Source organism: Seriola aureovittata, chromosome 7 (assembly GCF_021018895.1).
Source record: "Seriola aureovittata isolate HTS-2021-v1 ecotype China chromosome 7, ASM2101889v1, whole genome shotgun sequence".
Taxonomy (NCBI): Eukaryota; Metazoa; Chordata; class Actinopteri; order Carangiformes; family Carangidae; genus Seriola; species Seriola aureovittata.
Window position 1 is genome coordinate 19,662,594 of NC_079370.1, and position 15,276 is coordinate 19,677,869.

The 15,276-nt window shown below is 39.2% G+C and overlaps 1 protein-coding gene across 1 annotated transcript in view; it reads left to right on the plus strand.

Moving 5' to 3' along the window:
• LOC130171882 (ankyrin repeat and IBR domain-containing protein 1-like) overlaps positions 1-15,276 on the plus strand; it is a 34,014-nt gene that overhangs the window by 8,061 nt on the left and 10,677 nt on the right. Inside the window, exons 6-14 of the mRNA XM_056380151.1 lie at positions 2,352-2,560; positions 6,739-6,827; positions 6,955-7,099; positions 7,955-8,121; positions 9,554-9,642; positions 10,499-10,629; positions 13,838-13,972; positions 14,743-14,829; positions 15,210-15,276. Of these exons, the coding sequence (XP_056236126.1) occupies positions 2,352-2,560; positions 6,739-6,827; positions 6,955-7,099; positions 7,955-8,121; positions 9,554-9,642; positions 10,499-10,629; positions 13,838-13,972; positions 14,743-14,829; positions 15,210-15,276 (1,119 nt within the window). The remainder of the gene's footprint in view (positions 1-2,351; positions 2,561-6,738; positions 6,828-6,954; positions 7,100-7,954; positions 8,122-9,553; positions 9,643-10,498; positions 10,630-13,837; positions 13,973-14,742; positions 14,830-15,209) is intronic.

Below are 15,276 nucleotides of genomic sequence, written 5' to 3' on the forward strand. Positions count from 1 at the left end.
TCCTCTCCACCAAATATGTGAGCAAAACCCTGGCACATTCACAAACGAGCTGTGAACCCTCTTTTATTTTATGCTATTTTGCCCATATTGTTGTCACTAATATACTGTAAGTTTGTGGAGTTGTATTCTCCACATTTGTACCTTTTTTTTTTGCTCTCATTCTATTCTTACTAAAACAATAGTGTGCAGAGGAAAGTTGCTCGCTTGAGCTCTGTCATTGCAAAAAGTATATATTACTTGTTGCTGTATATTTCTAAATATAAGCTGGCAGCTTAATTTCTTTCCACAATTAAGAAATGGCATCCTGACATTGAGGTTGTCAAGTCATAAAAAATGTTAGCAAAGCAATGCAATATCTGTGAAACTAATTGCTTGCTATTTTGTCACTCACAAGATTTCTTTCATCTAAACTGTGTGTTTTCCGTGTAGATTTAATGCCATAAGGAGAATGATATTAGAGTCTAGAGTGACTAGGTATCAAATTTTAGTTTCCTTATTTAATCTATTGGTGTGATATAATGGTAGCTATGGATTAAAAGCCAAGTTACATGCAGACACAGTTCATGTTGTAGAAAAGTACAGTACATATGATTCTGCCCAGTCAGTTTGAAGTCCTTAATTTGATCCTACACCCCTAACAACCAATACCAATAGGCCAAATCACTGAAAGCAATTTAACATTAGTAGATAGAAGGAATTTCATTTTGCCCACAAACATCAGATACTTTCTCTTGAATTACTCCACTGATGTTCTTGTAACGTAGGCTTGGCCAAATGCTGAGAAAGTGTATCACAGTTTTGATTTGATTTGCACCTTTAAGCCACCAATTCACAAACTACTGTGACTAACATAATATGTGTGAAGAATTTTATTTTTTCAGAAAGTTTTGTTATTTGATTTTAAACCTTTGAAAACCTTCACCTTAATTTAAATGTGTCAGTAGAGTAAACTTCAAACAAATGTGTCACAGTTTTGCCTTATTTTCAGTCTTTAAATACCCTATTCTGTAATTCATTGGGCCGAGTGGCTGGTTGTAGAGCTGTGTGTGCTACATATTAGACATACTTTTGGGAGCTTAGAGGGGAGAAAGTGACCTCAGAATGGTGCTATATTTATTCACCTCTCTCATGGGAATGCTGTCTGTGTGTTTAATAGGGATGGAAAATTTTAGGATTTTTGTTAATCTCTAGGAGAAGGGCTTTTTGACTTATGTATCATTAATTTCTTGTAAAAACCTTAACAAATTTCCACACTCCTTACTTTTATATTTCCATATTAGACATTTTCAGCTTTCTTATCACAATGGTGAAGCTGCAAGCTTGTCAATCTTTCTGTACTACTGACAATTTGTATTTCTCAGCTAATTTTTGATATTTAAGACTTTTAATTTCAGACCCCTTTTTAAGGGCCAAAGGCATGAAGATAGGGTCATACTCATTGATGAGTTTTAATTGAATGGGGCTGTGGGAAATTGTTGCAATATTCATTATCTAAACGAGGCCATTTAGAGTCGGAGGCATTTGATTGGTGGTGAAACGTGTCTTGAGGCTGATAATGGCCTAATTGCACAGTTGACCGGGTCATGTTCCTTATTTTAGGAAAGGACTTTTTTGTCAGAGTATTTGCACTCCGGCAAAGTCCACAAGTCATTCAATATTTATACTGAAAAGCTCTCAAAGCTGTTCCTGTGCTAATGTGAAATCGAACAGCTATTCTAAAACAGAAAACCAGATGGCAGCAGGTCTATGTTCTTGGCTGTTTGTAAGGCTTAGGTGGTAGTGTTGCCACTGGAGTGGGATTTGTGTGGGCTTTGGTCGGTTCGACATTGTGCTTACCAAAGCTTACACTCTTAAATATAAGACAGGATGGACTGAAACAAACTTTTTATGTGAATTAATTTTGTGCGGATAAAATGAGAGTTTAGCTGAGAACAAGGAGTCTTGTTGAATGGAAATTCTGCCATATGTTTTCTTTTATGTTTATCCACATGTGCTACTTTTAGAAGCTTTGTGTAACTGTTTGTGTATAACATGGGTGAAAAAAGTTATGGTAAAATAAGTTGTTGTTGAGAGTTTTTGCTGTTTTAAAAGACCAACTCAACTGGCCATTCTAACTTAATGCTCAACTTTTTTTAATAAACACTGGCCTTTACTACAATGTTCACTTCCCTTACAGTAATAGTCACCTATTTACCCTCTCTCAGCTTATTTATTTTGTGGACTGTAGTTCTCCTTAACTCATTGTCTTATGCTCATAACAAAACTAATAGGGTTCTCTTTTACGTTTATGCTTCTGTGTGTTAACATTTCTTTCTCTTCACTTATGTCACTGTTCACTACTTTTGCAACAGATTGGGACAGAGAGAAGCTCTTAGAGGCCTGGATGATGAATGCGGAGGAATGCTGCCAACGCTCAGGGGTACAGATGCCCAACCCGCCTCCAAGTGGCTGCAATGCCTGGGACACCTTGCCCTCACCCCGGACGCCACGCACCACCCGCTCCTCCGTCACCTCCCCAGACCAAATCAGCCTAATGCCTGCCGATGATGACTCTTCTCTGGTGAGTGATGTCGTCAGATTCCCTGTCACCACTGTTTGCCAAATTAATTCAATAAGAGGGCAGGAGAGAAACTGAAATGGGTACTTTTTTTTACCAGTCAAATCAGTCTTTAGCCGCATAAGTCAGACAATCCTGCAAATGAAAAAGAAGGTTGTAGTTCCTCCGTAGGGAACTAGCTTCCAAGGTTTCAACACTTCTATAGAGGAAATGATTCATAACACTTTACTCATTTATCAAAATAGATGGCGCGTCCTCTGTCCGCCACCTGTGCCTGACATCAGGCAGGATCCTGTCCTCTGTTTGTCGAAGCAGAACATTTTTCCTGAGTCTTTCTTGAGACTCCCACCACAGTCAACCTTCAGTCTAGACCCAGGCATTGATCAGCAGAACTGTTAACTCTTAGTTCACCTCACAACTTTAACACAGAGTCACATAGGTATCAACAAATTAATACATTCATTACTCAATCAAAAACGTTCACGATGGTTCACAGTGCACTAGATTCAAGTTTGACTAAGAAGAGTTGTTACACAAAAAAATTGTTTTTTTCCAGAAATTTTAAGTTAAAAGGTTTAAGAAAACTTTAAATGACAGTAGCAGATGTGGTATTGAGAACATGATTTTAGTGAAGTCTGTCGTGTAACTGTACTCATGAGCAAAGAGCTATCAGATGAAATTAAACAACAGAACAAGCAGCCTCAGGGAGCAGCATGTTTTCTTGGCCAAGAAGCTGCTACAGCAGCAAAGGATAAAGTTAGCATGGAACTGCACTAAAAGTAACTGGCAGTGTACCCATAAAAACTGTACTCCAATGTTTATTTAAATTGAGTCCCTACGGTGCCACAGATTTCCTGTGTTTCTGCTGAATTCTTTAAATTTTCACCACCACACCTGTCTTTCTGCATAATGTTGCATTATTTCCCAGCCTTGTATTGCTAGAAATCATTAGTATTCATCTCACTGATCTCCCCCACGAACATAAACACAAGCAAGGCTTCCTCTACTCCTAGGAAAGTCGGTGGATTGTTAATTATGGTGTGGCAAATTCTGAAAAGAGTATTAAAATACTTCCTAGAAATGTTATTAGTGTATGTCCACTGCCCAGTGGGGCAGACAGACAGTAGAAAGGACATTATATTGCAACCTCCTGCATCAAACATGAAAGAATTGGTAATCAAAGGAATTATTGGTACATAGGGAGATACTGACATGGCTAAGGTATGTGTTTGCAAGGCTGCAGTGGAAGTGATACTGTGGCTGTCTGCTATTTGTTTTCACTTTACAGTGAACATGAACAGCTATATAATGTGATCTGCAATGTTACATTTTAGCACCTTGTAATTTTAAAAAGACTAAACAAATATTTAGTTAGATTTCAACAACCGCAGGTCCCATGAGTCATAGAAATGTAAGTGTGACATCTCTACATCATGTAAGCTGTAGTTTCCACTGCTGTTTGTAAATCTGCATGTCTGCAAGGTCATCATAGAACCTTATTGCCCCCAGCTGTGAGAGGGTTGGCACACCCCTGTTTAATTGCCCTACCCTTATCCTGACCTTGTCTGGGATTTCCCTATCATTATCAAACATGCAGGAGATTTTCTCAGCAGTCCTCTTTGTGAGGAGTTGTCAAGATGACAATTACGCCAGGTAATTAGAGCCAAAGGCACCTGGCCTTTAGCTAATTTTATGCTGTTGGCAATTTGTCTTGTTTGACCACTCACTATGTAAGACTGTGAATAAAGGTATCAAGTGTCTTGGATAACAATCAGTGTCCCAGAGGAGGTCAGCAGCATAGAAGCGCAAAGTCAGCTGTCCTGTCATCTAATTAGTGCTTAGCCTAAAGATAAAATTGTGCACATTTAGATTTCATTGTTGAAAACTGTATTATGAGCTTTTTTTAACATGCTAAAGGTCAACAAAAAAATACTATTCACGCTTGTTGTGTCTCAGCAACTCTGTACACAGCTGAGTGTTTGCAATGAATAATATGGCTTGTATTGTAATTATATACTCACCAAGCATTTTATTTGGAATACCTGTACACCTGCTTATTCATGCAATTCTCCAATCAGCCATTCATGTGGCAGCAGTACAATGCATTAAATCGTGCTGGTACAGTTTGGGAGCTTCAGTTAATGTTCACATCAAATGTCGGAATAAGAACAGAAAATGTGATCTCAGTGACTTTGAGTCTGATTGTTGGTGTCTAGTATTTCTGAAGCTGCTGATCTCCTGTGATTTTCACACAATAGTCTCACTCAGAATGGTGTGAAAAATAAAAAACAATCAATGAGTGGCAGTTCTGCGGACAGAAAAGTCTTGTTGATAGAGGTCAGAGGAGAATGGCCAGACTGATTCCAGCTAACTGAAAGGCTACAGTAACTCAAATAACCACTCTCTACAACTGTGGTGAGCAGAAAAGCATCTCAACATGTCGAACCTTGAGAGGGATGGGCTATAACAGGACCACGTCAGGTTTCACTCCGGTCAGCCAAGAACAGAAATCTGAGGCTACAGTCGGCACAGGCTCACCAAATCTGGATAGATGAAGACTAGAAAAATGTAGTCTGGATTAATCTGGATTTATTCTGAGGCATGCAGATGGTAGGGTCAGAATTTGGTGCCAACAGCATGAATCCATTGACCCAATCTGCCTTGTTTCAACAATCCAGGCTGCTGGTGGTTGTGGTGTAATGGTGTGGGTAATGTTTTCTTGGCGAACTTTTGGCTCCTCAATCAATCAGGGTTTGAATGCCACAGCCTGTCTGTTTATTGTTGCTGACCGTGTGCATCCCTTTGTGGCCACAATTTACCATCTTCTAAAAGCTACTTTCAGCATGATAATGCACCATGTCTCAAACTGGTTTCATGACCATGACAATGAACTTCATTGGTCGTTCCAGTCATCAGATCTGAATCCAGTTTAACACCTTTGAGATGTGGTGGAACGGGAGATTCATAGCATGAATGTGCAGCTGACAAATCTACAGAAATGATGTGATTCTGTCATGACAACATGGACCAGAATCTCAAAGTACTGTTTCCAGCATCTTGTGGAATCCAGGCCAAGCAAAGAAAGGCTCTATACAGTATTGCTATGGTGTTGCTAAGTGCTCAGCAAGTGTTTTTTGGAACTTCACTGTAAGCATAAAAGTGGCATTTCCTTGGACGTTGTATGTACTTTAGAATTTATATATGACATTGACATTTGACATTGTTGATCAGGGTCTTTTAAGCTTTTGAAATGACATTGCTGCCTGTGCGGAAAATCAGATGTGTCAGAGGGTGTCAGAAGACGTAATCCTTTTGGATGATGATTTATCCTTAAGTGGACATTTCAATCCAGTGTTTCAGTGTGTGAACTAGACTGTTGATAGCTGAAGTTGACAGACTTGATTTATCAGTTACTTTATGAGAAATTATAGGTTGCATTTGTCTGACAGGATCTTTTGTTGTGGCTCTGAGTAGGCGTGCATTGAAGTGCACTGTGCCAATCGACCTGGTCTACTTAAGGGCCTGTTTAAAGGTTACAGTTGATTATATCACATTTTGCTCTTTCACAAATCAATACTTACATTGTTGAAGTACACTATGTCCTTTATGTCTTTTGTGAGGGTCAGTCTTTCACTGTAACAAGGCCTGTGTGTGTGAGTGAGTGTGTTTGTCCCTATTTGTATCTGTGTGTGTTTCAAGTTTGTGGGTGTGAGAAAATACATCTGATGACAGAACAGTAATCAATAAGCCACATGCTAAGGAGAGGTCATCATTCTGGCCTTGGCTAGCAAATTTTTTTCATACATCAAGAACTGCCATTGTGTGTAGTTATGCACATTGACATATCATCTTATTATGGCATAATATTCTCTGCCTAGTAAAACAATTTAATATTAAAATTAGGCCACCCATCAGCACATTTTGAGAAGATTGCCCAGTCGACTTATTCTCAAGAATTTTAGGCAAAAACCTGTGAGGGATTTTCTCAAAGGCTGCTTGGGTTTTCATTCAGTGTGACATAAAATAATGATGGATTGTAATGGAGGGCCTTTTGAAATTGCCACTACAGAGTTTACTCAGAAGCTTTGTTTTTATGGCAGGCTTTATTTATCTAGATGGACTTGAAACAATTTGTATCATGGCCTTAAAACAGATTGCATCTCTTTTCTTTTGTCTTACAGTGTGGTATCTGCATGTCTTCCATCTCCATTTTTGAGGAACCTGTTGACATGTCCTGTGGCCACGAGTTCTGCAGAGCATGCTGGGAAGGGTATGCTGTATTTTGGCTTGTACTGCAGATTCTGTAGATTAACTTGGGATGTCCTTAATTTCCTTCCACGGATCTGTGCTTTTCTGTTAAGTTAATGGCTCCCTGCAATGCATGTATGCTTCCTCAGGTTTCTAAATCTGAAGATCCAAGAGGGTGAAGCCCATAACATCTTCTGCCCGGCCTTTGACTGCTACCAGCTTGTGCCTGTGGAAGTCATAGAGAGTGTGGTGTCTAGAGAGATGGACAGGCGCTACCTTCAGTTTGACATCAAGGTAAACTAAATGAAAAACACAGATGTGTACACACTAAACACCTTTCTTTTAACCATCAGCCTTCTACACAGAATATTGAAATTGTAGATGAATGAATGAATGAATATAGATGCCAATTGGAAGGGCACAAAGGGGCAAAGACTGATGAAAGAGAGATGGACATGAAAGGTAAGCCATGAAGTTCAGTTGAACTCAATAAATTAGAAATCAATTCTTGGAAACAGGATTTTTTATGTGAGCAAACTGCCTGATTTCTTACTTTGACAGGACACACAGCAAGGTACAGATCAGTGTGAACTTCAGTAACACAAAACATGTCATGCAATGCTTCTCCAGTGTACCATGCTTCATTCACCACAATGTTATTGTTTATCTCGCCTTCAACAGATTGTTAGATGTAACTATCAACCAATGACTGTCATAGAAACATTAACATTTTCTCATTTAGGTTACACAGGCACAGTCATCATATTTGGGCGATTATTTTCCTTGTTGGGTAAAGAATTACTCAAAAAAATTGAGCAGCACTTAAGAAACGTTATAGAAAAGGAAAACGTGCACAGTGTAGGGGATTATTGGAGCGTAAATCAACATGTTTTTATCAGCTTCATTTGTTATGTTTCAGATTCTTAAGCCACTTGTGTGTGCACCATTTCAAACCTGAAAAAAATAAATTCACACCAAGTGGAAAAATCAGTGATCTTTTAAGGCAGAAACCTTCAAACTTGTAACTGACATGTTGTGGTAGAGTTGTAATGTAAAGTGTAATACAGTCACCGTCACTAAAATACCTATACTTCAACAATAGATTGTTGAATTGCCAATTAATTTAAATCTTTGCTTCTTCTGTTACAGGCATTTGTGGAGAACAATCCAGCAATCCGCTGGTGTCCTGTGGCAGGGTGTGAAAGGGCTGTGCGACTAAACACTCAGGGTCCAGGGACCTCCACCTCAGACCCTCTTAGCTTTCCCCTCCTTCAGGCCCCTGCAGTAGATTGTGGCAAAGGCCACCTCTTCTGCTGGTCAGTACTCAGTACCATACCTTTATATTTGAAACGTAAACATTTCTGGAATTGTGTGTATTATTTTTTAATTGTTGACTTCAACTTTCAGTATTCTAATATAATAGTAATAATAGAGATTACTGAGAACAAAACTTTTGAAAACCAAGAATGTTGATGTTTTTAACAGTTTGAGTAGGAGTCAAAAAGGCTCTTTATTACAATAGAAAAGAACTAGAAACATCAGAAGTGTCTGTCTGTCTTGATGTTTATGTGTAAACAGATGCATCTGCATGTTTTGCCATTACACACACTACCCCAAAATTACAAAGTGGAAACACATTTGTTTTTTCATTTTAAAATCAAGTTCTCCAGTGTTCTATCACTGTGAAACAAAAAAAGTTTGAAATCACTCATACGTATCTGAGAGTTGAGTATCAAGTCAAACCCAGTATCTAGGAAGGAATGGAGCCAACCAAGAATTTAGTGGCCTCTGCAACAGAGAGCTCTGATGCTTTGTTGGTAACAGCACTCCACCGATATTTCCAAATGATAGAGTGGCTAGATAGAAGCCGTTCTGAGTGAAAGCCATATGACAGCCTGCCTGGGGTTTGCCAAACAGCAGTTTAAGAAATCTGAGAGTATCATCGGATAGGACAGAAAATGGACTGTTCAGAACAGAACAGGTCAGAACAACAAGCACTTTGGTAAAAAGCATCTACTACTCATTATCTGGCCGTTACTAGTCTTTATGCCAAGCTAGGCTAACCTCCTTCCATCAATCTTCATAATTAACAAACAGACACGGATTGATATTGAAATTATCTATATTTACTAAAATGTTTGTTAAGATGTGAGGAAGTATGTATGTATAGAAGTTTTTCACAACAAAGCTACTCAATATGCTCATATGTGTGGTGTGAACATGCATGGTCTTTGCTCTTGAACGCCAAATTCCAGCATCTATGCTGTTTGTATGTGTTTGTTCGCATGGGTATCGATTCATTTTTTGTGTACACACATTTGTAACTACAGATTTTATCTCTCTTAGTCTCTTAGCTTAGTAGCATGCTCAAGTGCAGAAGAGCTCAGATGCTGTGTAGTTCTCCACCTTCTGTCCTTTGTATTCATACTCCCAGAGCCCTGCAGAATGCCCTCACAGCTACACCAACGTCATATCTTGACTCAATCCCCTCTGTCAGGTTCACTCAAGAGTCCAGTTGACATGACATTTAGTAATGGAACTGGATGTAACACAGGTCCAACTTCTATAGTTCCCCTGGCATGAGGAAGGCAGAAATCGCCAATTGATGATGGTTTGACGGTTTTGACAGCACTGTGCGATTGGTGTGTTCATCATTTGACCTGATTTCACGTATAGGCAAGAGCCAGATGTTTGCATCGAATAGTTAATTTCAACTCCAATCTTCATCTTTGTTTATTTGTATTCCAGGGAGTGTCAAGGTGAGGCCCATGAGCCCTGTGACTGTGAGACCTGGAAGTTGTGGCTACATAAAGTCACTGAGATGAGGCCTAAGGAATGTGAGTATTGACAGGCATTGACTTAGTTTAGTTTTTGGGTGTTTTCAGACATATTAATACACCTGAATTTACAAAACGTACAGTGTTCTGACTTAAACCTCTAAGTTCATGCTGTTTTTACAGATGTAATTTAAAATGGCTTTAAGGAATAATTGCAGAATATTTACATTTTTATTTTTATCTATTCCTACATCACCTAACTCGTTATACCAGTAGAATTATATTCAGCTACCTTGTGGTAAATTGTAAAAACAGTTTAGTTTATTAGCCATTGCCCTTACTTGCCTGGAATTTCTTGGTTCGCAGTCAAGTGATTGATTTGGAGTTAAATTGTCTGGAACTCAACCATAGTAATTACAAACAGTTTAGCACTAAGACAATTAAAATCCACCATGCTGATGATAAATTATTAATTAAAATGAACAACCCACTCGTTGAAAGTATGGAATGTTAAGAAGCAGTAATTGGCTTGTGGGCAATCTAATAGATGATTTAAGATGGCCCAAGCTGCTCAACCAAGCCACTTCGTTGACGAGACAGTTGAAAGATAAAAGCAATTCTTTTACTTTGGAACTATCTTCCCCTTCGATTTCCCCAGATTCTGTTTTATCTTGGCATTTCAAACGGCACATCAGAGGTGCTTTGATAATAGCCAATTATTCTGTCTGTGTGTGTGGGTGGGGGCATGAGCATCTTGGGAGATGTTAGCAAAATATTAAAGGAATACACATTAGTCAGGCAGGACAGTTTCCCACTCAGTGCAGTGGACTGTTTAGATGCTGTGGTAATAACCATTCTCACTCTGTCTCATTATGCCTTTATTTGTTCTGTTTACCTCCCCCTCCTCCTCTTGAAGTGGCTGGTGTGAGCGAAGCTTATGAGGATGCAGCTAACTGCTTATGGTTGCTCAGTAACTCCAAACCCTGTGCCAATTGCAAGTCCCCGATACAGAAAAATGAGGGCTGCAACCACATGCAGTGTGCAAAGGTAAGTTGTGCAGTATATGATCAGGTGACTATTTTATCTCAGGTGCTATCCTGGCTACTGTGTTTTCAATTCATAATGAGTAGATGGTTTATTAATTGGGAAAACTACCTGAATGAAGAATTCACAAGTGTTACATGTGTGTTCGACTGTTTACATTTAAACTAATAAAATAAGCAAAAGAATCAAAGTCTGAGATAGAAAACATTGCAAAGTTGCAGAATTACAGACACATTTCAGTCTTAGGTCTTGCTGATTGGTTTGTAATTTACTTAGAGCTCAGCATGGGGATTTGATCAGCTAAATGTGCTAAATTATAATTAGAGTAAAACAGATAAGTAGCTTCAGTAAAATTGGTTGTTTTATAAAAACTGTAAAATGTAGTTTTGACATCAAATTAAAATAAATCGGGTGCATTCTAGCATTTTCTGCTTTATTAAAAAGTATATTAGTAGAGAGAAAGGAAAGGTAGGGGATAGATAGGTGATGACATGCAACAAAGTGCCTGGGTCGGATTTCGCTACGTTAAGGACACTCTACCAGCTGAGCTACCGGGCACCCAGAAACTGTATTTTCATTAATATTGGACGTCTTGACCATTCTCTGTGGGTGCAGCCAGGGCTGCGTTGTCAGGTGCTACTATTAAGTTACATTTGGCTACAGTTTTGTAGATGACGTTGCTCTATTTTATGTAGGCATAGTGACATCAAAAAGCCAAGGTCAATAATAGGTGGACCACAGTCCAGGTCTAGACACTTTCGTGTCCAGACCTGGACCTATAACCTATAAATTATTGAGAGTTATTACATTTTGACAGAGTGTTTCTGTTTTAACCAGCACAGCTTTTCTAGCCTTTACATCACTGATCACGTGATGCACACACACACGCACGCACGCACGCACGCACACAGGGGATAGTCGAGATGGTAGACCACAGTCAGAGAAATAAGTGCAGAAAGTTGGGGAGAGGGATATAAGAGGGAAAGAAGGAGAAAAGGATGTGTTAAAGCTGTTCAGTTATTCAGATTTATTAAGATTGCTTATTATAAAATGGCTGGGACTGTTAAGATGTTAAGTTAACAAAAAAGAAAAAGGGAAACTGAAGCTACATTTTTTTATTCTAGTTTTCTAAAAGTAAGCACTTTACTTTAAGATACACATTTTACAAAAACTCTGTTATATACTTGTGACTTATTAGAGTGCTTATTTTCCTTAAAATGAAAAAATAGCATTTAATTATTAGTAGAGTAGTTATTATTTATAATCCCTCCAGTCCCCCCAGTCCCAGAACATACTCACAGCACGCTCTCATGCGCAACAATAAAGAAACTGCCAGGGAGCGTAAAATCTTTATGGGGTTTTCGATGGTCCGGTGGGCCACTATTTATCCCATTGGGCCTGATGGCCAGTCCGACACTGATAAGTTAAGATACATTATTTTCTTTTAGCAGCATACAGATGACTTTCTCAGAAACTTGGTGAATAGTTGCTACCTTCAAACTTCAGAAGCCTTATGGAAACAAAAGATCTAAAGTAATGGCTAATTAGATATTTTCCTGTAGGGCAGGCTTTGTTGTGTTGTAGCACTATTTTGGATTCTTGTGATGATACGCCTTATTTAACTTTCAAATATCTCACCACACTCTTGATGAATTTGCTCTTGGTTATTCACTTTTAGGCAATCTTTCTTCGCTCATTACACAAGATTTTCCAGTGGCTGTGTTATTTTTTCATCAGTTTGTTGGATTATCATCTACACCTTGGACTCTTCTTGTATTATAATGATTAAATAATTGAGTATGAAGCAATTCTTCTGTTGAATTACTGAAAGCGTTATGCTATAGACATGAGCAAGTAAGATTCTCTCTTGTATTAATGATTTTGTAATGTAATTGCAAAAGTGAAAATGTACCTGATCACATTAAAGCTGCTATCTGGCAAGTTTGCAATCATTCTAAAAGTTTACTTTTACATCTGGTAGCTTATGTCACGCTCACAAACAATCCATCAAACAGCCGGGAAGCCAGTAAGACCTGCAATCAGCAGCTTCTGTCTTACTGAGATGGACAAAGGAGAGTAACACACAGTTGATGGAGATAAAAAAAAAAAAAAAGACTGAGTGAGTGGTGGAGTCAGAGCGTGTGACACTGATAATCACACAGTCATGTTGCCTGACTGTGTCTCTGTTACTACCACTGTTGCTGGAGGGCAGGCCATGAAAGGAGCCCAGTGCAGTCACATAACCAAACTCCTTCTGTCTTTGTGACAGCCCTGTCACTGTCTCCATTCTAGTTAAAGAGACTGACTAGAGATAGAGATTAGTTTGGGAGGAATGGAGCAGCTTTCGCAAGCCAAGAGGCGACAGAGGGCTCAGCCTGTTGACCTCTTATTACCTGGTAAGAAATGGCTCTACCCCTGTTGCTTGGAAACACAGGACTCTGTTGCCACTGAACATTTCTTTGTCTTTTTTGCTGCCATTTCCTTCCCTCCGGTGTGGCCTCACACTTTTTTATATTAAGTCTCTCACTGTCTTTTTGTGTATCTCTGTCCTTCCATTCATGTATCCCCCCACTCTTTCATTTTGTATTGATTTTTCTGAAGTGTCATGTAAGCAGTGTTTCCAGGACAGCAGAGGTCTCAGCCTTTAGGGTTTTGTATTACGCTGGCTAACTTGTCACTCACAGAAGTACTTGTGGCATGGGGAAAGAAATCCCTTACACTCAAATAGGCTGCGGATTGGAGTGTTTTGATGTTCTATAGTGCCCAATGGGAATTGCTGATCTCAAATTTAGAGTGCCTTCTAGTGGCAGCAGGCTAAGGGTTCACAGCTATGTTCAAATAACTGTTGTACCATTTGTAGAAGAAAAAAAAAAGAGAAGATTGAGATAGAGGAAAGACAAAGATGGGTAAGTAGATCTTGAGTTCCAGGTTTACTGGGTTTAGGGGCTCTCAAGAATATGCTTCACCTTTAATTATAATTCTGTTCTGATTTTGAGAGCAGTAAAAGGATATACAGTTTTTTTTATTTAAGACTTTTAAGGTTTTTAAATTCTCACAGGTCCATACTTGATAATGTTATGAGGTACACCACATCAGCTGAGTTGTGAAGTTCAGTAGCTGGATTGGAATTTGTAATTGGCAACCCAATTTCTGCTGTTAAAGCTGAGCAGAGTTAAGATTTAAGTCTAATATTTCCATCCTGTCCCTCTAGTGTAAGTATGACTTCTGCTGGATCTGTCTGGAGGAGTGGAAAAAGCACAGCTCATCAACAGGAGGCTACTATCGCTGCACTCGCTATGAGGTCATCCAGCAGGTGGAGGAGCAGTCAAAGGAGATGACTGATGAGGTATAGAGAGAGACACACACACACACACACACACACACACACACACACACACACACACACACACACACACACACACACACACACACACACACACACCTAAACTAGAGCTGAGCATTTTATTTTTAGATTGTCCTATTGCTGGTGTGTTTGTTTGCCAACAGCCAATTTGATTGGTGGCACATTGCACTACCACAAATTAACAAAATCAAGAGGCAGAGCTGCTTCAGTTGATTAACATCACATTCATCATGCGTTTCAGCCCAGTTAACTGTCCCTTTTCCAAAATGTGAGGTCAAAGCGGTATGTGACATGAACCCCCTGCTGTGCAAAGGTACTGACATACAGGCTTTTTTTTATATTATAGTTTAGTTCTAAATGTTAAGAGTACTCGACTGATTTTGCATTATACTTCTATTACTGGACTCACAATAGGCAGTCTTTTTTATTCCACACATTCTTCCTCCATATCAAAACCTGTACATTACCAGGAAAACAGTTCAGTCTGTGGATTAAATAAGTATGAAGAAAAACAACCAACCTATGTCTAGACTCTTTACCATGGAGCATGCACAATCAATCTGAACTGCCTTCATCAAAATTTATTTGCAGTCTTCACCAGCATTCCTCTCAATCACAAGTACTGATTTCACCTGTGGACTCACTTTTGTACTACTCTCAACCAGAGTACCTACCCACTCCTCTGTGAGGGGGAACAACATGCTCAGGAGTTTATTATTCACTGTGACTCATGTTTCATCATGGCTTTACAGGCAGAGAAGAAGCACAAGAGCTTTCAGGAACTCGACCGTTTTATGCACTACTACACACGCTTCAAGAACCATGAACACAGCTATCAGGTAAACAGGTCTGGCTTTGCCTTCCATTGATGTGTGCTTTGTATCCATGTCAGCCATGCAGTTGTTGAGGTAGTGGATGTAGCAAGAGTGAACTTGTCAGCTAATGTAAAGCTGGCACATGGCCTTGTAGATGGGTGTTATAGTGTAAAATGATGAAGGTACAGTATTTCTGTTGTCTACACTTCTCTAATATTATTGCAGGCTGTCCTACTTTTTTGGTGATTGGAGGTTGTTGAGGCAGCAATAATCAGACATTACAATACCTTGATTAAAAAAGTCTACAGCTCCCGCTTTTTTTTTTTCATTGTTTGGTCAGACAGTCTTCTCAAGATGTTTTTACCTAACAATAAAACCTAACAGTTTCTGTCTTCCCGCAATAGCTGGAGCAGCGTTTGTTAAAAACAGCCAAAGAGAAGATGGAGCAGCTCAGTCGAGCCCTGAGTGGAA